The sequence below is a fragment of the Oppia nitens genome, unplaced genomic scaffold (assembly GCF_028296485.1).
Source record: "Oppia nitens isolate AA-2021 unplaced genomic scaffold, nextdenovo-longstitch-racon4-pilon3 scaffold4_pilon_pilon_pilon, whole genome shotgun sequence".
NCBI lineage: Eukaryota > Metazoa > Arthropoda > Arachnida > Sarcoptiformes > Oppiidae > Oppia > Oppia nitens.
This window is the reverse complement of record NW_026533232.1, coordinates 8,233,801-8,257,128: the sequence shown is the minus strand read 5'-3', so window position 1 is coordinate 8,257,128 and position 23,328 is coordinate 8,233,801. Positions and strand designations below refer to the sequence as shown.

Below are 23,328 nucleotides of genomic sequence, written 5' to 3'. Positions count from 1 at the left end.
GTTTTATTTCACTATTTTTATAAATAAAATACATATTATATTTAATATAATTTATTTTGTTGAGTTTAAAAATCACCCACACATTCATTGGGCAATATTCATGCAATGCTTTAAACATGCGATTAAAATAACAAATCTATTATTTTTTAAAAAATATAAATTGTAAAATACAAAATTACATTGAGTATGATTATATTTTTAAATATATTAATGTTTTAATTATTACACAAATAGAGTTTTTTTAGTTGTTTTTATTTGTGATAAGTTATCACTGATAACTAATATTTAATTATAACATTATTCATTTTATTTATTTTACTATATATTAATAATAGCACTAAATATAAAATAATTTATTAATATTTCATAATATTTTTTTTTTGTTAAATAATGCTATTTATCCATTATTAATAACCCAAATAATCATGAAATAAATTGACAGTAATAATAAATTTGATTATTGTTCCTATTAAAAACTTTAGTCAACATTATTTATTATAATATTATAAATAATTTTAAAATGTATTTAAAACAACAAAACATTTAATTACCTGGAAAAAATGTAGCTTGGTAAATGCAAACATATCTAAACAATATATACCGATTATCGGATTGGTTAGGTTTTCGATAAACATTAATAACTGTTTGGATTATTTAAAAATAATAATTTAATTAAATTTATACAATAGTAAACTTTATAAGATATACTAAACTTTATATTTCACCGATTTTGGCACTTTGTTTGCGGCCATCAATGTGTTGACATAATCATAGTGTCGGTGCGCTTCGTGCGATAGCGAGGCACTGGATTTGGTGACCAAATAAGCCAAAAACGTGCCAAATATGGCAACAATAAGGTTCGCTAATCGGAAATACAGGTTCCCATTGCCGTAGATATATACATAATAAAGTACTATAATGTCAGCAGTGGTAATGTAATGTAAGGATAACATCAAATATTTAAAAAAAATTATTATAGTTTGCAACCAATTGTTCTAATCTATGATGTGCATGGATCAGTTTGCCATAAATATCCCTGATCATTAATTGTTGATTATGTGTATCAAAAATTGTGTTTAGTTTGACATAGCTTTTCAACTGTACAAATCGTAATTTAAGATAATAGACGGCAAAAAATATGAATCCATAGACAAACACTAGTATTGATGTTATATGTATTGACCAAACAAATAGTATGATAAACCATATAATAAGTACCGGTGCCGAGTAATTGTAATCATTTTTTAGATATACAACAATACAATTTAAACCATAGACTGAGGCAAATAAAATTGGACATTCAATGTTCATTAGTTTCAATACTATAGTATTAATAACTTTTGACATTAGTTTCAATTTTTTTACATTGTATTGATTTAATTGTAGATCATTAGAGTCAACGCTTAAATTGAATAAATTATTTGAAAACTTAAGTAAATTATTTTTGTATCCTATATAAAAAAATAAGAATAATTATATTATTTTATTTTTAAAAAATAATTTAAGTTTTTTATTCATAACATTTACCCCATATTAGTAAAAACCTTAACAAAGATCCATTAATTGATATGATAGCCAACACTGTGTTAAACAAAATCCTATCACCCGTTATATAAAAGGGATCACCGATTAGTGTCCAAACAAATGTGTTTTGATTGCAAACAGCAAATATCCAGCGAAATGTTATTAACCAACAAAATACACAAATATATATCGATTTTGACGATGAATTCAATTTTGTGTAATTTGGTATCAAATGATTTTTTTCAATAAATTGTTTAAAATTGCAAAATAACATAATGTTTAGTGAAATGTTTAGTAGTATATCATGATTTTAAAAGATATTATTAAATATTACATAAATTAATAAAATAAATTTATTTTTCAATTAAATGAATATTATTGTTAAAATGAAAACTGTTTATTGACAAAGTTTGCTATAATATACTTTAAAGTAGTGCAATACCATTAAGTAAAAAACACTATTAATATTATTATTAAATTTATATTTCATATATTGTGCTAAAAATATATAAATAATCCCATATTACAATAATTGTTGTATTTTTATAGTTTGTATAATTATACACTATTATTATAATTATCATATCATTATCAGTTATTTTTTTATTTTAATGTATAAATATAGATTTTTTATGATACTGTATTATGTGTTTATTTAATTAAATAATACAGTATATTCATAATAATTATTTTATTATTTTCTAATATTTATATCCAAGATATTGATTAAATAAGTTTACAGCAATCAAAAACTTGATTATCATATCGATTACAAACTATAGGATGAAAAATTATTTTGAATTAATTTTAAAAACATTAAATTTAAGTATAAAATCAATTCACAAATAATTAACTAATATATTTTACAGTAAAAAAGTGTCGACTCGTAAACGCAAACATATCGATACAATAGATGCCAATTATGGGACCCGAAAGACGCTCAATAAATGTCAATACCTGTAAATTTTTATAAATTAAAATATCAATAATTAGTTTATTCAAAGATAAAAAATAAATCTTATATACTTTAAATTTAAATATACTGGAGATTTTATTTTTCGCTATCAAAGAGTTTGTATAGACATAATATATGTGTGCTTCACGTGTTAATGAGGCACTGGTACGGGTGACCAGATATAGCAGAAAAGTGCTCAGTATGGCCACAATTAGGTGTGCGCACCGAAAATACAGATCTCCATTGCCGTACAAATAGATATAACACAATAGGATTACAACACTTGACTCAAAATAATGTATGGCTGCCATCAGATATTTCAAGAAATGGTTATACTCTGTGACCATACGGGTCAGGTCGTGATGTGATCGTATAATCCTAGTCTGGAACTCATTTAAGTCACTCATACATAGCATCAAACTGTTTAACTGTTCAAACCTTAATTTCATGTAATAGACGACAAAAAATATGAATCCATAGACAAATACAACTATTGACATAATATGTATGGTCCATACGGTTAATATTATAAACCATATGATTAAAACAATTACCGAAAAATTGTAATCATTGTTCATATAAGCTATTAAACTATACAAACCATATACCAAAGCAAATATAATGGGACACTCCTTATTGATTAGTTTAAGCACAATATAATTAATTATTTTTGATATAAATGCTAGCCGTTTAACATTATGTACATTCAGACCATTGCCAATGTCATCATTTTTCAATGATATTAATTTAAATATGAAATCTAATTTATTATTATATTTACCTAAAATTTTTTTTAATTAAGTTAATTTATTTTTATAATTATTACTTTAAAATTGTTACCCAAAATCAGTATAGTTCTCAAAACTGATCCAAACAATGATATCATAAACATATTCATATTAAACAAAATCCTATCTCCCGTACAATAAAACGGATCTCCAATTAGTGTCCAAACATATGTATTAGTATTAATTGCCCCAAATAGCCAACGAAATGTACAAAACCAACAAAATATACAAATATATAAAGATTTTGATTTTGCATTTGTATAGTTAGGTATTAAATGATTTGTTTTGATAAACGATTCAAAATTACAAAATAACATATTTCTAAATGTAAATAAATATAAATATTAAGAAAATAATCAAGAAATCAAAACTGTTATATCTTAAAAATTAATAAAATATTTTTTTTAAATTATTAAATATTTCAGCATTCAATACAAACGAGTTTTACAAATTATATTATACTTAATTAAATTTATTCAAAATAACTACCAAAAAAATCACTATTAAAAATACACTATTTTAAATTAATTAATTAAACTAAATTATTTTCTCACATTTTTTTTAATATATATATATATATTTATGTGATATATAACATTAGAATTCAATATAAGAAAACTGTTAATAAAAATAATAGACAGTATTGCATGAGACAATACAATATTTAATTTTAATAATATTAGGTAAGATAATAATAATGATAATTATATGATTTCAATGCAATGTTATTAATATACATGTACTAATATAATATAAATTACATATAAAATTATATTATAAAAGTAATCAGTATTACAAATGCTTATTTTTATTTTTAGTATAACTTTTATATATTAATAAATAAATAAAAATTATGGTATATCTATACTATATATTCTATAGTATATATATATATATATATAGATATATATTAATAGATATTTTTGTATTATGAAATTAAAAAATATTTAATGTTATTATTATATTAAATTATGATGCTATTAAAAAATAAAGCTATTGTAATAGTTAAAAATATATATAATTTAATTGCAAAAAACTATTCTAATAAATATGTGTTGTTAACTATTTTTAAGATTATTTAATCCAATAACTATTTTAAGTGATGAATAACTTAATTTTAGAAATAATAATTAGAAATATTATCACAATAATTTATAGTATATTTTATTTTTATGATTTCATAAAATGCATATAAATAAATATTTAAATAAATATTTTGCTAGTTTTTAGTAAATATTTTATTGAAAATTATCTTTATATTTAATTAATTATATATATTTATATTGTCTCATTTATTATAATTGTTTTTGTTTATTTTCAAGTTTGCTATTGATTATTTTCTATTGAAATCCTATGTTTTTTTATATTTATCTATTGTAGATGTATAGTTATTAATAATATATTATCATAAATAATTGTATATAGAAAATTAGCTTATATTATAAAATAATATTAAAACATATATACTAAAATTTATAGCTAATTTTTGTTATCATTATTTTTCATTATAAATTATTATAAAAATAAAATAAACATTTGAATTACGGATTTAATTTGTTTTAATATATTTATACAATAGAGATAAATATAATAACAGTCAATAAAATCATTTTACAGAATTTCAGAATTAAATACTTAATATATATAATTCAGATTTATAAATTATTATATATTTAATATTTACAGTACTTATATATTATAAATTTGTACTTAAATTTTACTAATTTTTAAAAAACTTGCATTAAGTAATTTTTATTAATTGTTAAATACTTATTTCGCAAAAATCTTATCTTAAATTTAATAATGTTTATATTTTATAATATTTTAATTATAAATATGCTTATCAATGCATTTAAATAAACGAAAAACAAAATAATATTTTTTAGTTTTTGCTTCCAAGTATTTAAAACATTTTTCAAATTTTAATTAGAAAATTTTTATATTTAATTAAAATTAAATTAATGCTGTAATAATTTTTTTAAAAATTCTAACAGTTATTTAAAAAATTATGCAATTATATTTTAAATAATAAATAAAATAATCAATATAATTTATTAATAACTTTTAATTTTAAATAAAAAAGAAGTTTACCCTGGATTTATAACTAAAAACTACTTAAAGTATAACATATTTGAAAATTTGCAAACATTATATGCATAGTATGATAATCATATCATATATTGAATATTATAAATAACATTTAATATGCAAATTTTTGGCAAGAAATTAATAATATCAACGAACACTATCTTTTAAGGTCATATAAAATAAAAATAAAAAAACAATTTGCAAACAGTGTGCAAAAGTTATAAATTGATTGTTACTTTTAAAAAATTGTTATAAAAGACAGTATTTATAATATTAAATGTTTCATTGTTTAATAAATTATCAATTTTGTTGTCTCCGGGATAAGTATTAGCCTTCAGATTCACACTAATTGATAGACAATTTAACCATAAAAAACATCAAAAACTAATTTATAATAATATTTGCTGTTATAAAATATTTAATCCTTGAATTATTCAAAGTAGATTGATACTAAAAATAAATTATATAAAATATTAAATAACATATAATGTTATTAATATATTAAAATTTATTAGATTTAGCATAATTAGAAAAATATTTTTATTTTCACTATTTGAACAAAAAAAATTAATATGTCTACTGTAGTATAATTAAGCAAAACAATTCAATAATAATTTACAATCACAATATTATAGAAAATATTTATTAAAATAAAATTTTGATTACATTAATAATTGTTTGAACTTTTATAATAACTTATATAATTAATAAATAAGATTAATTAATTACTAAACTAAACTAGATGTACTATTATAAATTAAAATTTTTATTAAAATATACTAAAAATATTAAATATACAAAATATTAAACTGTCTAAAACATGAGTTATAAACTTAATAATTTCTACGGGTTTACTTTGGTATATGCATAATTATTTTATTTAATTTTTTTTTATGTACTACACGTGCTTATCTACAAAACATAACTGTACAATAAATAAGAGTAAAATTATTTTTAAAATGAAGTAATCAATGTAATCATATATATATATATATATATAGTTATATATAATTTTAGAAAAAAATTGTTAATATAATTATTGAACAAAAAAGTTATTAAAATAAATAAATAAGCAAAAAATAAAAATAAAATTTATTATACTGTACAGAAATTAATTGCGAAATTAATTTAAAATAACTTGTTATCGATATACACGAGTTTTATTATTATTATTATTCCGCGATTAACATATCATTTATTGCTTAATAACATTGATATTTAAATATTGATATTCAAAAAATATATTAATACGAGAATATCAATATAGGAAACACTGATAACAACGTGTCTTAATTTGAAATTAAAATAACAACTTATGTACTAAATATTAAACAACAATTTGTTTTATATGAAGACTCATTAAAATATTTAAACATTAACTAAATTAACAGTCAAAAAATTAATTATTAGAGTGCAAAATAAATATCAGATTTTTTTTTTTATTTCCGATTTATATATTTAATACTAAACATACTGTTTATTAGTTTCACAATATTTCACAAATAGATGACAAATAAAATATTACCCATTTTCTCTTTTAAGTACAATATTTTTATTTGTCAGTAAATTTTCAGAATCATCCAAAAAAATAAATAAATAAATAAAATATATTATATATTATTAAAACATTGCCAAAGAAAACATGTTTTCAGCGAAAAATTCCATCACTCGTTAAATTCATGTAAAAAAATCCTGTATCCAAATGGTAATAAACTCAGGATATATATATAATGTATATTTTAAAATATATACAACTTTTATGTATGTATTACTTGCACCCATTATAAACGACAATACCTGTACAAGTAGGTTAGCATAACATTTTGCACAAAAAATATATATTTAAAAAAAATAATTTACACAAAAAAACTCAAGGGATGATCAGAGAGTTTACATTGATTTTAGGTTTTAAAAAATCAATCCTATCTTTTCATTTAATTGATTTTAAGAAAAAAATTTTCGTACTACACGTGTTAATCTACTAAAAACATATACCATACCTATACATGATATACAGGGTTATGCAACAAAAACAAAAAATTTAATAACAATTTTAGCACTTTATACTGTAATACTAAAACATTATAAATACTAAGCAATGTTTTCCTAATAAGTCTGTCTAAACGCGTGTCAAAATTTTCCATTAGAAATATTAAATGAATAATAATAAACATTTATATATTAATAGTAATAATTATTATTTAAAAATAGTAACAATTTATTACCAAATAAAAAATATTTTTGTATTACTCATATTATCTCATAGTTTTAATATACATACATAAGCCAACCTTGAGTCTTCCCTCAGATCTCTCTCTCTCTCTCTCTCTCTCTCTCTCTCTCTCTCTCTTTCTCTCGACAATCAGGTTTATCTGTAGTTCCTCAACACTACCAAACAGTGAACAGTGCCACTAAAGACTGGTATTATATTAGGCGATCACTCTTGTATCACATGTACAAAACTTTCCGATATTGTTGTTTGCATTAGACTGAGCACAGGCTTCGAGAAAAATGGGCTGAGCTTTGAATATATCTATCGCTCTCTCTATATATAACAAGAGGTGAGACAAGACTTTATAATATCAAATCAAAATTCAAAGAAAAATACTTTTCTCAACAATTGCGACAAAAGAGTTAAATTGAAAATTAATTTTAATATTATTGTTAAATAAATAATAAATAGAAAGTTTTTAATCCAATAATTGAATTGAATTGAAATGCCGGGAATAATGCCGGGATTTGATAGCAAACGTTTCGTTAATATAACTGATGTCCAAAAAGATGACTTCATGTGCGGTGTATGTCTGGGAATACTTAACAATCCATTTGCAGCCAAATGTTGTAAACAACTTTACTGTTACGACTGTATCCGCGAATGGTTGTCCTGTAGTACTACCTGTCCCTACGACCGAAGTCTAATGCATATATCGGATCTGAAAAGGTCGGACACTGTGGCCGATCAGATGCAGGATCTCGTCATTCATTGCGAGTACGAGCCATACGGTTGCGATCATACGATGCCACTGAAAGACTTGTCCCAACACATGAATAACTGTATCTATGATCCGGAAAGAAAGTGCGGTACTTGTGGTCTAACAATGGGTGATATCAATAAACACAACTGTATTGAGCTATTGATCACCGAAAAGGAAAGGTATCGCAGAGAAAATCTCAAATTACAGTCCAAACTGCAGACATATAAAGAGCAGATGTTTGAAGTAAGTCCAGGAAATCTATTATTTAATTATAAAATAAAGTCTTAATAAATATTTTTTTTTTAATTTGATTTATAGGACGAAAGGCACTGCTGGGATGACCCTCTCTGGTGTATGTAATTTGGTGTTTGACATAAAAATTTTATGTATATTTCATATACACTAAAATAATCTCATCATAACTAAAGTCAACATTTATTGAAACTATTGCCGACCAAAATAAGTCTATTTTATATTTATTTATAATTTTTTTTATTAAAAAAAACTAATGATCTATTGATTCATTGATAATTGCAATGAAAAGTTTAATATGCTTTCAATAAGTAAATATTATACATGAAAGTGAATGACTTGTTTTTATATATGTATACAAAAAAAACTGCGATAACTAATGTATTTAATTTAATGTATTTATTTTATATATACTTATTGTATAACAATTATAAGTCATTTATTATTTTTACATATTTATATATTATAAACATTATATATTTGTAAAATATTTTTCAATTGAATATTATTTACTAACTAAGTTAAACATATTTGTTAATAAAATAATTATTTCATAATAAAATTTTGTTTTGTAATCAATTTTTTAATGACATAAATTATAATATTTTTGTATTAATTTTTATAGTAAAATAAATATTGTCTGATGTTTTATCAAATAAAATATTTAATAATTATAATTAATTTTATATAATTATTAAAATTTGGTTCATATATTAAATCTTTTATGATAGTATTATTTATTAAATATTGTGAGATAGATAAATATTATTTAAAATAAAAGATAGTATTATTAATAAACAAATAATATTTTTTAATAATAAATTGTTATGAAAATAATGTTTTAAATAATTTGAAATATGATATTAGTTAAAATATTGTAAATTAATATTTAGTATACTATTATATTAGACAATATTACATTTTTTAAAAAAATAATTCAAAAATATATTAAAGTTAGAATTGAAATAATTATAGATTTAATAAATTATAATTATAATAAATATTATTGTTGATTGAAATATAGAAATAATACATTTATGTCTATAATTGTTTACCATAATTATTGTACATAACAAATATTATATTAAAATTATTTTATTGTTCATTATTTCAAGTCATACAAAGCAGTGTTGCAATTAAATTAACATTTATTTTATTTATAATTTTTTTATATTTTCTAAAATCTAGATAATATATTAAATATATCCGAATAGATTAGAAGATTTTTCAAAATGTAATAATAAGTTTTTTTTTTAATTAATATAATAGATATTATAATAACAATAATGTAATCAATTGTAAAAAATGTATATTTTTACAGATATAATAGTAATTTATGATAAATAATTCAATTATTCATAATACATATAATTTAAGTAAAACTTTATTTTTTCATCATGCAACAAATATAAATAGTAAATAATTATACTGTATATATTATTACCATGGTAATTATAAATGTTAAATATTATACAGTACAACATTTTACAGCAAAAAAACAATTTTAAAGTGCATTCAATTAAAATAACATAAATTAATGCAAACAATCAAAACAAAAACTTATAACTAATCTAAGCATAACATTAAATAATTGTTGGAAAAAAATAATTGATAATCAATTGTATTAATAGATAAACTAAAAATCATATTTAACTACAAACTTAATAATAATATCGAAACTAACCTGTATTTTGAATGATGACGTCATTTATGTTAACATTAATATTAGATTATTATTTATATAATGTAATTGTGATTAAGTATTGACGAAACATATTATTATTATTATTATTATTATTATTATTGTGTATATAATTGTTGTTAAAAAGTAAATCAATTGAATTATATTAAAGTAATAACTAATGTTAAGTCAAATCACAATTAGTTTTTTAATTAATAAATTGATTTCATTTATAATAATAATAATAAAATTAATTGTAATAAACAAATAAATTATTGTTTTATTTTCATCGAAGAAATGTCGTCACAAATGAAGAACATAATGGCGTGGAAGAGACACTTAAGTATAACAAACAATTCGACAGACAATACAAGTCCAATGACAACGAAATCGGTGATAAAACACAAGAGTGATAATAGTGTGCACATCACTGACAGCGATGAAGAGGAAGATGATTGTGGACTCAACTCGTCGGTGTCGTCGACGACGGCAATGAAGACCAGGAGAAGGATGGGGTTATGCGCTAAAAGAATGCGAACATCGGATTCACCGAAGAAGACGAAGCCATTAGATCAAAGGATGCGACTTTTAGAGAGTCGATTTATTGGATCAGCTAATCGACCCATTGATCAGCTCAACCAATCTGTAATTGTGGTCAAATCGGAACCAAAAGAAATTGAAGATGAAGTTATAGAAGTTATGGACACCACCGACACCAACACCAATACAAACACTTCGATGGTCGTCATCAGCGACGACGATAGTGTTAGTCATGTATCAGATGTAATCAAAGATGTTAGTATTGATGACAAAAAAGATGATTCAAAAGAAATTTCTTATTGGACGCCAACTAAAGTAATTGACATATAATTTCACATTTTTTAAATATCCAAATGTTGACCAAAAATTATTTCTTTTTTTATGACAGCCAAAGACATCAACAAAGACTGTTGACAGTAAAATCAGTTGTCTATTATGTCCGAAAAATTTCGAGACAATAGATTCGCTTAAACAACACTATATATCACATTTGGACGTCGGTTTGATTTGTGGTAACTGTCGACAAAAGTTTGACTCATTAGTAAAGTATCGCAAACACGACTGTCAACTCATGGAAAACAATAAATTACAAAATTTAGATGAATTTAAATCAGCAAAGAAATGGTGCGAACAATATGGAGAATCAGATGACAGACAATTGAGAGAATATATTGAACCAAATGTTCATTCATATTGTCCGGTCTGTCGTAGTATTAAAGGTGTGCATCAAAAGAGAATACAAAAGTTGTTGACATACAAGATGTCCAAAACAGACAAACAGTCGACTGATGATCACTACCAACAGTCCCAACGCAATCATCTGCACCAACATTTGATATACTTTCCTTATCAGTGTATTGACTGTCAATTTGATGACAAGATTACTGAATTTTGTCTGAATAAGTCAGCCCAACAACACCTTAAAGACGTTCATAATATAACAAATGCAATGCAATTGAACTCAAATGAAATGTTAAAATATTTTGAACTTAAAAAACCAATCAAACAATTAGGATCAATGATTGACTATTGTTTAGATATGACAAATAGACAATTTTCATTTAATACTAAATGGTCGCATAAAGAATCCAAATTAGCTGTATTTAAAAAAGGTTAAAATTGTTTTTATACTATTATATTATATATTAAACAATTTGTGGTGTATTATGCAATTTGTGGCACATATTTATTGATTGCGAATAATAATAATAATACAACAATTGTTTACAACAATGTGGCAATTTAGGGTAAAATTTATATTAAAATTTAGCATGCACAATTATCTAGATCAACTAATAATGTGGAAAACTATATACAGGTAGTATAATTGATTATATTAATTGATTATCTGTACTATAAATAACTATTTGGTATAGTATATAATTAAAATATTTAATTTTTATTTGACAATTGATTTTGTTTTATAGTTTATTTACTTAATATAACTTGCAAATATAATAAATAATAATTATAAAATTAAAAAATAATTTTGTTTTTTCTGTTTTTTACGTCAATACTAAAAATTATAAAACTAAATGTTTATTTGTATTTTTTTTAAAATTAAACTTAAAATTATATTAATTTATATTAATTTCGTCAAAAACTTAGTAAAAAAAATTACTAACACTTAATGATCAAAAAAGTTTTGATAATTTTAATAACTTTTAGTTAATAATTATATATGAAATTTATGAAACATATGTGTTGCTGCCATAGATTTTCTAAAAGAAAAACATGAATCCAATGACAGCTGTCAATGGCTGCTCAATATATAGTCACAGTGTTTGACAAACAAAACAATAAAATTGACACTCAATTCAAATGTGACAATAAAATCATGAATCTATTGATTACATTCACTAATCATTTATTATTATTATTATTATTGATATCATCGACAGTCATATGGATATCATGTCTTCAATTACCGCGACTTCCGACGGATCACATCAAGTATTGGTTACGAAACAATCGATTAGAGTATAAGTCGGTGAAGAAGTTGTGCGCCGATCGCAACTTCGCGTCGATGACTATTGAAAGTAAGATTAGTGACCATCGATGAGATTATGCCATCCATTAGATTATTATTATAAATTGTTATGCAATTCATTATTCAGGTCTGCAGTCAAATAACATAACAGATCTCAACGCCGACCGCGACCTCAGTCTTAAGCAAAATATTTGTTCGACAGTTTTGGACAATGAATTGGGAACCGATTGTTGGGGTTATGAAAGCGATTGTCAGTCAAAACACATGTACTCAACGCCCGAATGTCCCGATGATAGCGCCGGTTGGGCTCCGAATCAGTTGGAAGCGATGAAAATGTTTTTCGTTTCGGCAGATTTTGGTTATGTCGCCCAACGACTCCAAGAACTTAAATACTTTTGTCAACCGAAACAATTGGTTGGCATTTCTTCTAGAAATAACAAACCATTAGTTTCATCGTTAAAATGCACACAATATACCAGATATTGTTTGGCCACAAATATTATGATCGACTTTGAGATGTTGACCAAACTTCAAGAGCCGGTCCGCTATCGCGAGGATGTGATTGGCGGCCATCATATCGGTGGCTGGAATTGTGACCTTAAAGATGAAGAACTTAGAAGTGAAAGTCATCATAAAAGTCCGCTTCAGTCGTGGTTTGCAGAGATCGAGAACTATAAGATTTTAAGAGATGACCTAAAGTGCGACATATGGATAGACAAACCAACGTTTATCATGAAATTGGACGCAACAGTCAATATGTACCATCATTTCTGTGATTTCATCAATCTTTACGCAAGCCTTCACATGAATAACTCATTTTCATTGGATAATAATATTATTATATGGGATTCATATCCGTATCGTTCAAACTTTGGTATCGTATGGCAGGCTTTTACCCGAAATCCGGTGCTATATATCGGACAATTTAAAGGTAAAAAAGTTTGTTTTAGGGACTTAATGATGCCATTACTTCCGCGAATGATTTATGGCATCTATTATAATATGCCACTCATTCCCGGCTGTCATAAGAGTGGACTTTTTCGGGCTTTTAATCGGCATCTAATCGAAAGACTGAACATTAAGGTTGTTGTTCCCGAAAACGATAATTTGGTCAGAATTACACTGATATCGAGGCGAACCAAATACAGACAAATACTCAATGAACAAGAATTGATTGACTCATTAAGTGACTTAAAAGATGTATCTATAAAGTTATACGACTTTAATCATTGGATGCAATTCAGTGAACAAATAGAAATTAGCGCAAACAGTGATGTCCTCATCGGAATGCACGGCGCGGGACTCACACACGTACTCTTTCAACCCGATTGGTCCGTACTCTTTGAATTATTTAATTGTGATGACGAACATTGTTATAAAGACTTGGCCCGACTTCGTGGCGCACATTACATGACATGGACTGATCGTTCGAAGATTTATCCCGAAAAAAGTGATTACAAATCAGAAAACCCGAAATTTTCAGCCGACGCCAAGTTTACTAATTACCGATTTGACGCCAACGAGTTTAGACGATTAGTCTTAATTGCAGTCAATTATGTGAGAAATAATAGAATTAAGATATTATATGACAACACCAGTGATAAACAAATAACAATTGACTTAAAAACAAAATCTGAATTATAGATTCATTTTTATAGATTAATAGAAACGGATTTATAGTATTTATTAATTATATTTTTTTTTATTTTTACATATTTATAAATTTAGTAAAAAATTTCACCGATATTATTATTTTTAGTATTGTTTTATATATTACGGTATTATTACTAATGGTAATTGAATCCAGAATCTGAGTCTTGAGGCAATGTATGCCACTAATGTGATAATTTTATTGACATAAAATTTTAAGATTCAAACTACCCATTGTGTAATGCTATGTAATAAAATTTTTAATACATTTTAAAAACTATATTTGATATAACAAAACATTAAAATATTTAAAATTAAAATAAAAGAGTCACAAAAAATAAATGTTTAAAATTACTATTTGATTAGAAAATTCATTTTACTATAAATAATAGATTTTTTTTAGAGAGAAAAAGATCTTCCGTTACCATTGCGGTTGAATGAATCGAGTAGTACTTGGTTTTGATTTTGTTTACCACCAAACCATTCAATCCAATCACTATTCGTAATGAATTGATGCCCAAGAAGTTGAGTGACATTATATCGTTTATGTGGTTCCGGATGAAGACAACACTTAATGACAAATTCTTTGAATGTTTTGCTGTAAGTTCTTTGGAGAAATGACTCATATCTGAGCTTCTCTTCGGGTTTGCTCTCTAAGTATTTGTTAATTTCTTCTTTATTGTCACCTTTTTTGGTCAATTGGTTCAGTCCAGCACATGTACTGTCCAAAGGCTCAGGTATATCGCCGTTGAGTTTGCTGAGCAAAACTTCGGACGGTTCGAGTCCTCTGTAAGGAATGGATCCGTTGCAGAGCTCACAGCACGTGATTCCTATACTATAGATGTCTGCTTTTGTGTCGTATCCCATCATATTTTGTTCGAGTACTTCCGGTGCCATCCAATTGATATACCTTTCGGTGTGAACCGGAAAGTCATACATTGGATACATGACTTTACCTTCACGTATGGCACTGACAGAGTACTTGAGACCCGACAAAACGCACCGCATTTGAGTATCCGGTCGACCCAACACTAAGATATGAGAAGCTTTGATAGAGTGGTGAACAATACTATTGTTGTGCAGATATTGGACACCGTTTAAGACATCTTTGACAACCAGAGAAATGCATTGTTCAGTCAAACCAAACGGTTTCGATACATCAGATAACGAACCGAAGACAGAATATGGAGTCAATGTCCACAGATCTGAGCCGACGGTAAACGATGTTATAATTGACAACAGATTAATGTGTTTTAGTTTATGACATAAAAGTACTTCTTTTCTCATGAAGTCTAAGCTCTCGTATTCTTTCAAATCAGTCTTTCTTAACATTAAATAACAATCGTTTGGTTTATAATAAACTTTGAATACGTCTGGACTGTGGATGAGCTGTGCATTGATAAAGAGTTTGGGATCCCTTTGGATCAGTTCTGTATGAATATCCATCACAATTGTGATCAAAAAGTCTTCAGAAAGAAAAAGAAAATTTTTTTTTTAAAAACTTTTTTCTCGAATAATAATTCTCTGATAATATAGAAAAATATAATTCTTATGTCATTTCAAACATTTACAACAAATAATGTTTGCTATAAACAGAGTCCCTGTAATACATAATCAATAGATATATTTGTTGTTTATTTTAGACGTATTTTATGTTCAAAACTATATATTGTTTAAAGCAATCAATTGTGTGATTATAGCGTTAATACAAAACAAAAAATCTGTTTTCAAACAGTTATTTACTGAGAATCGGTGTCCGCGATATTGGGTGTCCACTGACCAGTCATGCCGTACGCCAATCAGCCAACAGTGTCCATACCGGACAACGGCATTCAAGACGAGTACATTAAATTCAGTGTCGAAGACACAGACCTATCGGTTGCCAATTCTTTGCGTCGAGTGTTCATTGCCGAAGTGCCCACATTGGCCATCGATTGGGTCCAATTGGAGGCCAACTCATCGGTACTTCACGACGAGTTTATTGCTCATCGATTGGGTTTAATACCGTTGACCTGTGAAGAAGTGGTCGATCGGATGCAGTACTCGCGCGACTGTACGTGCGTTGACTTCTGTCCCGAGTGTTCGGTAGAATTTACTCTAGACGTCAAGTGTACCACAGAGGAGACCAAATCAGTGACCAGCGCTGATCTCAAGTCATCGGATCCTCGGGTATTGCCGGTGTCATCGCGACATCACGACAACGATGAGGAGTACGACGAGAACGATGTGGACAATGAGATATTGCTCGTGAAGTTACGTCGCGGACAGGAATTGAAGATCAAAGCGTACGCCAAGAAAGGTATGGCCAATCGTCAACAAAATCATTGTCTTAATACTATTAACACATGTTTTTACCGGTCATTAGGCTTCGGCAAAGAGCATGCAAAGTGGAACCCGACTTGTGGTGTGGCCTTCGAGTACGATCCGGACAACGCTTTCCGTCACACACTGTACCCCAAACCAGAGGAATGGCCGCGCAGTGAGTACACTGAGTTTGGCGAAGACGACCCGCAATACGAGGCCGATTACATACGCGACGGAAAACCAAACAAATTTTATTTTACCGTTGAATCGGCCGGTTGTCTAAAGCCGACCACAATTGTTATGTCCGGTTTGACACAATTGAAGAAAAAGTTGACTGATTTGCAGACTCAGGTGCAGAACGAAATACAAAACGATGCGCTCGCCATCAACTGATCCCAAATAATAAATCTTCGCTACCATTCATATATCATTTGCCAATAATTTTATTGCTATTCATTACTCTTAAACAGTGTGTTATGATTTACGATACACTTATTATAATGTATTAATCAAAAATACAATATAAATAAGAATTTTTTTTTTATAAATCATATCAAAATAATTTTTACTTTTAACTTACAGTTAATCCAAAATAAATTTAGTCTTATTTTTTGTAAATAATGATATTAAATGTTTTATTATTATAATTATTTTAAGTATTGGCCATAAAAGTTAATATAAAATAAACATTTATTGTTTGTTTTGTTAGATTTGTTTTGTATTGTTTTGGATTTACAAAAATCCTAATGTCTTTTCGTTTTTATTGAATTAAATGATTTGATTGGAAATGTTATGAAAAACACTTTAAAAACTCATCAAAAAAAACTTAAAATACATAATAAATAAATTCATAACATGATTATTGTTGACTTAAAATGACAATTTGATGAATGAGTAACTAAATTAGTTATTTAAGAGGAACTGCTTACTTAAAAATATAATATAATATAATAATTAGCATTAAAAACAACTCTAATATTTTTATCACAGATAATAAAATTATATGTCAATCAATTAATTTAAATAATTTTTCGTTAAATATTATATGTTATAACTTATAAATCAAATGCAAGACTAGAATGCAAAGTGTGGCCGTCTTCTGGTGGCTGTCCGCCAGACGCCGGCACCGACTTTCCCGATGTTATTACCGTTACTGTGGTTAGTGTTGGCGTTGAGTATATGATGTGAGTTACGCAATGATACCAAAGTAGAAGCCAAACACATCCGGTTGGGAGCAGTTTTGCCGCCCGGCAGATGAACTAGTGTTGTGACCACTGCTGACAAACCATCGGCAGTCGGCTCGACGGCCACTGGACGTATCGTATACTTATCAAACGGTTCGGGATGTACCTGAGCTTTGGGTGAGTCTCTCAGACCTTTTTTATACAAATGAACAATAAAATTATCAAAAAATGTCAATAAAATTAAAAATACTATTAAACTCACTGGAAATGCTTCCTCTAAAGCGAAATGGTTTCTTCTTTATAGTGCCTTCTTTGTGATGCGATGGCGACGACAGAGCAAACTCGACATCATTTGTAGTGTACGAGCCGTCGATATGAATGAGTATTGTGGCGAACGGCCGACTGGCCATATGCTTCATCTCAGCCACGTGTAGACGCCGAGCGCGTCTCATATCAAATGCCTGTTTTATTTTCCAAACCATAACACAAACGCAAAGAAATAGGAAAAAACAGGAAAAGAAGACACTGAAGAAAACAAACAGATCTATGCGACTCTGGTCCTGACGGAAGAATATGTTACCATAACTTCTGTGATCATCCGTACCATTAATATGGCCTTTCAATTGACTTTGAATTCCTTTTAAAATTATGTAAAATCGAGTACTTCTTAGATCATGAACTTCTTGAGGTATAGTAATAACTAAACGATTTTTAAGATTACGAACAATGAGAAATTCATTTGGATCAGTGATCGTCAAGTAATAGATGAGATCATTAGCTGATGAATGTCGTAATTTGAGCGCCGGTCCACTGGTCTGTGACTTCAGTGGATTAAATCTCATGGAATCATTCAATAGAAACGGCTGTTTCAGTGAAAGACTGTCCAAATCGTTATATAGATTTCCAGATGAGATGTGCGTCGAGTACTTCTTGTCCAACCAAACCCAGTGAATGCCATTAGTTTTGTTGACATCCACAACAAATGTGTCCTCTTTTGCCGATAAATACAAGTCGACGGACCCTTTAGTGACGTCCACAAAGATTCTGATGTCGACATTCATATATCGGGGCTGAACAGCAAAGAATACAGTTCTGCCAAATGGCAGTCCAGACTGTTTTCGAATGCATTCCTCTTGAGTTTTCGGATCAAAACAGTAGTCTTTATCCAAAAACATGTGTCGATAACATTGATGACCATTAGTAGGAACACCTAAAAAGTATTCCTTACATTTGGAGCATTGCATTTGCCAACAGGGAGTCAGTGAACTTTTGCTACTATTTTGCGAACACTGTCTATCCGTTTCGGTACTATTATCACACTGACAGTCCTCTCCGGTTACTTTGTTACAGGTGTCTGAGTGTCCGTTACAATGACACCGTCGACAACCGTCACCAATGCGTTCGGCATTGTTTTGAAAGAAGCCGTCAATACATGAGTTACATTCCGTGCCTTTAGTATTATGCTTACAGTTGACACAAACAGCTCCCGAAGCGGGTCCCTCATCGACAACGTGTCCCAATATTTTCTCTACATCTTTATGTGTGTTTATTGCCTCCAAAAGTCCCGAAAAATTTCTAATTTTATCGTATAGTTGGCGATCCAAACATACTTCAGAGTGATTATTGCAATATGTCTTACATGGGACACACTTTCCGGAGTTAACAGGATTTCCGACGTAAAATGGTTTACACTTTTCACATTGAGATCCCTGGGTGTGATTCTGGCATTCAAGACAATCGCTTAGTCGATTAACACCCGCACAGTTACTGTGACCATTGCACTCACACGCCAGCGAACAATTGGTGCCAACAAAACCTATTAAATGAATCAATTGAATGAAATACTTGTAGACAACTATGAAAAACTAATTTATTAATTACTAACCAAAATTGCATTGACAGACATCGGGCGCCACACAAGTGCCAAACATACAGCCCTCATGGCATATGGCTTTACATTGATTGTCATCGATTAGGTATCCGGGTTTGCATTTACACATAAAGCCATCTTCCAGATCAATACAATCTTCTGTACGCTCATCGCACGTGTGATGTCCGTTAAGACATTCATTTTCTGTGTTAATACAAACATACAGTTATAATATAAAATAAAACTTAAATATAAGTTTAGTCCACACCTTTAGGTCTTTCTAAATACGCCCAAATTGGCGGCCCTTCTGATTGTGATAACCATTTGGTGGTCATTGAAGGTAACGGTTGATTCGGTAATAGACCGACATATTCTTTCTTACAGGTGCCACCAATAGGACCGGGCAGTTGTCCTTCCATACAGATTCCTCGGCCATCTACAGCTGTTCCATTGAATGCACACCATCCGCAATGGGGTCGAGAGAGACAGTGAGCCGATTGCATTAGTTGGTGACAAGTGGAAGGACATTGCGATGGAGAGCCGCTTAGAACAAGACTACCACAGAGGCCGGCCTCACATCTGAGTGGCACAAAACTGGGAGAAATGCATTTGTTTATGTTTTGAGCCCAAGAACATGAATGATGACCACCTTCGCCGCCGGAACTTTCCAAACATGAACTACAGTTTGTATAACTTAAGCAAGAGATCGGACAAGAGAGCGGTGGCATAGACTCGACAACTATTGATGCCACGTCTTGGGGTATATTTTGAACGCACGTCCAGTCAAATATGGGCTTAACATTTAATGTACGACCCATTTCTGAACGCAATACCTGTCGTGTCCACATACAGCCTCCGAGTTGCGAACATTTATGACAATCGGAGGCCAAACATTGTCGAAGTGGACACAAATGGCCGAAAATGAACGCTCGAGGCTGTAAAGTGCAATGAGATTCACGTTCACATGTGGCACCCATAGGTGTACACCGACCACTCTGACAGTTTGAACACCACTGACACACCTGTTTCCCCGAACCATAAATAGGCCAATAGGCTACACAGTCAACACAAGTCTTGTATTGATAACAATTGCGACGCTCAAGTAGTTCAACACCACAACTGAGTCCCTGAGCCACTTCTGAAGCTCCTCTCGGATTGTAACAGCTCTGAGGTATTGTCAGATCTTGTGAGTAGCAAAAAGTTTTGTTTACTCCGTTCTCGTAAACGGAACAATAGGAACACCCGATATGTCGAAGACAACCGAGTCTTGAATATGAAAAGAGTTGACATAAATCTTTTGGTACCGTTAATCGGTAAAGATTTCCATTTGTTTGGCCATTAGTTCCGCCAAAAATATAAATATTATTGTCCTGTATTGTAATGGACAGTGCAATGGCCGGTTCGGGAGGTTCACCACTCACTGGAATTGTTTCGGATTGCAATGATATCCATTTATTGCACTTATAAATGTATGCGTAAATAGAGTTCACAATAGCATTGCTATCATTATTTCGACCGCCGATTATAATCATATAGAGTTCAGTGGACACCGCAGAATGAAAATATCGCGATTCGGGTCGCGTATTGATTGGATTGATTTGTTCGTCGGGTGGCAATCGGTACCAATGACTTGTGTCGACATCAAAACTGTACAAATCTCCCGATATGTAAGTCCTATCCATATCGTAGCCAACACCGCCGTAAATGTAAATATTATGGGTTTGCGAGTGAAACACAGCGGTGTGACCATAAATACCTACGGGTCGAACACCATTTCCATCGTCCAACACTTTCCATCGATTTTCGTCAATATCATACTCAAGTGTCTTCTCGAAAAAGCCATACTCTGGTGAATAGCCGCCAATCAGTATAAGACTGCCTACGTTGTCGGTGGCAGTCAGTGTGTGTCCGGCCAGTGCTGGAAGTTCGTCAATAATCTCCAACTTTTGCCAATTGTGATCCACTGTTTCAAACTTCCAGAAGTCACCCAACACACCGTTCACTTGACTGAGACCACCGTAGAGATAGAACCACTCGCCGTAAAGTGCTGTTGCGTGAAAATGTCGCGGTTGTGGACCAGATCGGGAACTGTCCTTATCATGTTTGCCGTTAGTCGAAATCTCCTCCCATCGCGATGTTATTAAATTGAAACGAAACATATCGCCCAACTGTCCTCTTATACTTGAATAACCGCCAAATAGCCATAAATATGAATCGGTATTTTCTAGTGTGTGTCCCATTCGTGGCAAATACAGTGAAAGCGATGGCAAGAATGGTTTGGCCGCTTCACAGTTGAATAGTGTGGACCAAACAAGTCGATTAGTGAACATACTTTGCGAACAGTCATTCTCCACATAGTTAGGCATACAAATGCACCGACCGTTCTGGTGATCGCACGTCCCCTGATTCTTGTCGGCCGAACAGTTGTTGGGACAGACAGTAACACCACAGTTGGGTCCGATCTTATTGTCCGAACAAACGCACTGATTATTTACACATTCCCTGTCGTTGAGCGTTTGACACGACTGACAGTCCAGCCGTACATACGATGCATTGAAGCCTTGGTTCGGGTCGCGGCGTTCGTAGAAAACGGTAAGAAAGCCCGAATGCGCCACCAAATGAATGTCTTCCTTGAGATCAGTGCCGCAATAGAAGCCTAACTTTTGGCTCAGGGCTCCCGACGCGACAAAATCGGGAACGCCGTCGAACACCTGTATGTTAGAGTCGGGACATTCAACGTGCATATCCTTCTCAATGGTCAGACTGATGGCCGGAGTGTTAGGTATGGACTGTCTGGATATCGATCGGGCCATAGCTATGGAGTACAGTGTGTAGATGTCAACCACTGGATGTGTAGTCAGAATCCATAGGCAATACTGCGGCGAACTGTCGACCATATCGGCCGTGAAATGTGTGCCAAACCATCCGGTCGTTGCGTTGACCACTAGTCCGCGCGGAAGACATTCTGTATAACATCTGCAGTGACGACATGTCATTGACTGTCGCCGATCGCACGTCTGGTTCGCTGTCAATCTGTTAGGCCATCGATGGTCAACGCAATCGTTATTTTGCTTACTATCACATGTCGTCGAGTGGACAGAACTGAGACATCGGTAGCCGTAAATCAATATGAATATCAATATTAAGTAAATGCCGTAATCTTTGGCTAATATCATGTTATGTCTTCATTAAAATCAATCACTTCGTGTCCATCGTTGTCATTGTTGTTACTGTCGTTGTCTTCATTATCATCTATACTATTGTCGTCTTATTTTTGATGACAAAACAAACAACAATTAAATCAATCAAACAATTGTTTTGTCTAATCGTATGACAACTAAGTATTTAATTTCATTTGTAAACAAATTGTTTTGTTTTCATTGATTTTGTTGACTAATAATAATAATAATAATAATATGGATATAAATAGTAGAAAAACATTAAAAAACAATTTGTTATTTATTTTCACTATTTATTATTATTAATAGTATTTTATTTTTTGGAGCAAAACTGTCAAAACATTTTCT

The 23,328-nt window shown here is 29.4% G+C and overlaps 6 protein-coding genes across 6 annotated transcripts in view; 3 read left to right on the top strand and 3 right to left on the bottom strand.

Moving 5' to 3' along the window:
• The window catches only part of LOC128959428 (myb-related protein B-like), a 395,191-nt gene that overhangs the window by 369,429 nt on the left and 2,434 nt on the right, over positions 1–23,328 (bottom strand). The window lies entirely within an intron of this gene.
• On the top strand, positions 7,727–9,003 carry LOC128959443 (E3 ubiquitin-protein ligase NRDP1-like). The gene is made up of 2 exons (XM_054305396.1): positions 7,727–8,573; positions 8,649–9,003. Exons 1-2 carry the CDS (start codon positions 8,073–8,075, stop codon positions 8,688–8,690), a joined length of 543 nt encoding a protein of 180 aa, XP_054161371.1. The 5' UTR covers positions 7,727–8,072; the 3' UTR covers positions 8,691–9,003.
• LOC128959425 (uncharacterized) lies at positions 10,531–14,466 on the top strand. The gene is made up of 4 exons (XM_054305370.1): positions 10,531–11,118; positions 11,192–11,915; positions 12,705–12,842; positions 12,921–14,466. Exons 1-4 carry the CDS (start codon positions 10,561–10,563, stop codon positions 14,435–14,437), a joined length of 2,937 nt encoding a protein of 978 aa, XP_054161345.1. The 5' UTR covers positions 10,531–10,560; the 3' UTR covers positions 14,438–14,466.
• On the bottom strand, positions 14,843–15,889 carry LOC128960393 (STE20-related kinase adapter protein alpha-like). Its single transcript, XM_054306464.1, has one exon. The coding sequence runs from the start codon at positions 15,887–15,889 to the stop codon at positions 14,843–14,845; it is 1,047 nt and encodes a 348-aa protein (XP_054162439.1).
• LOC128959441 (DNA-directed RNA polymerase II subunit RPB3-like) lies at positions 16,091–17,232 on the top strand. Its single transcript, XM_054305393.1, has 2 exons — positions 16,091–16,742; positions 16,809–17,232. Exons 1-2 carry the CDS (start codon positions 16,229–16,231, stop codon positions 17,138–17,140), a joined length of 846 nt encoding a protein of 281 aa, XP_054161368.1. The 5' UTR covers positions 16,091–16,228; the 3' UTR covers positions 17,141–17,232.
• On the bottom strand, positions 17,822–23,196 carry LOC128959419 (multiple epidermal growth factor-like domains protein 8). The gene is made up of 4 exons (XM_054305363.1): positions 20,070–23,196; positions 19,817–20,005; positions 18,194–19,747; positions 17,822–18,123 (listed from the first exon to the last, which is right to left on the bottom strand). Exons 1-4 carry the CDS (start codon positions 22,975–22,977, stop codon positions 17,822–17,824), a joined length of 4,953 nt encoding a protein of 1,650 aa, XP_054161338.1. The 5' UTR covers positions 22,978–23,196.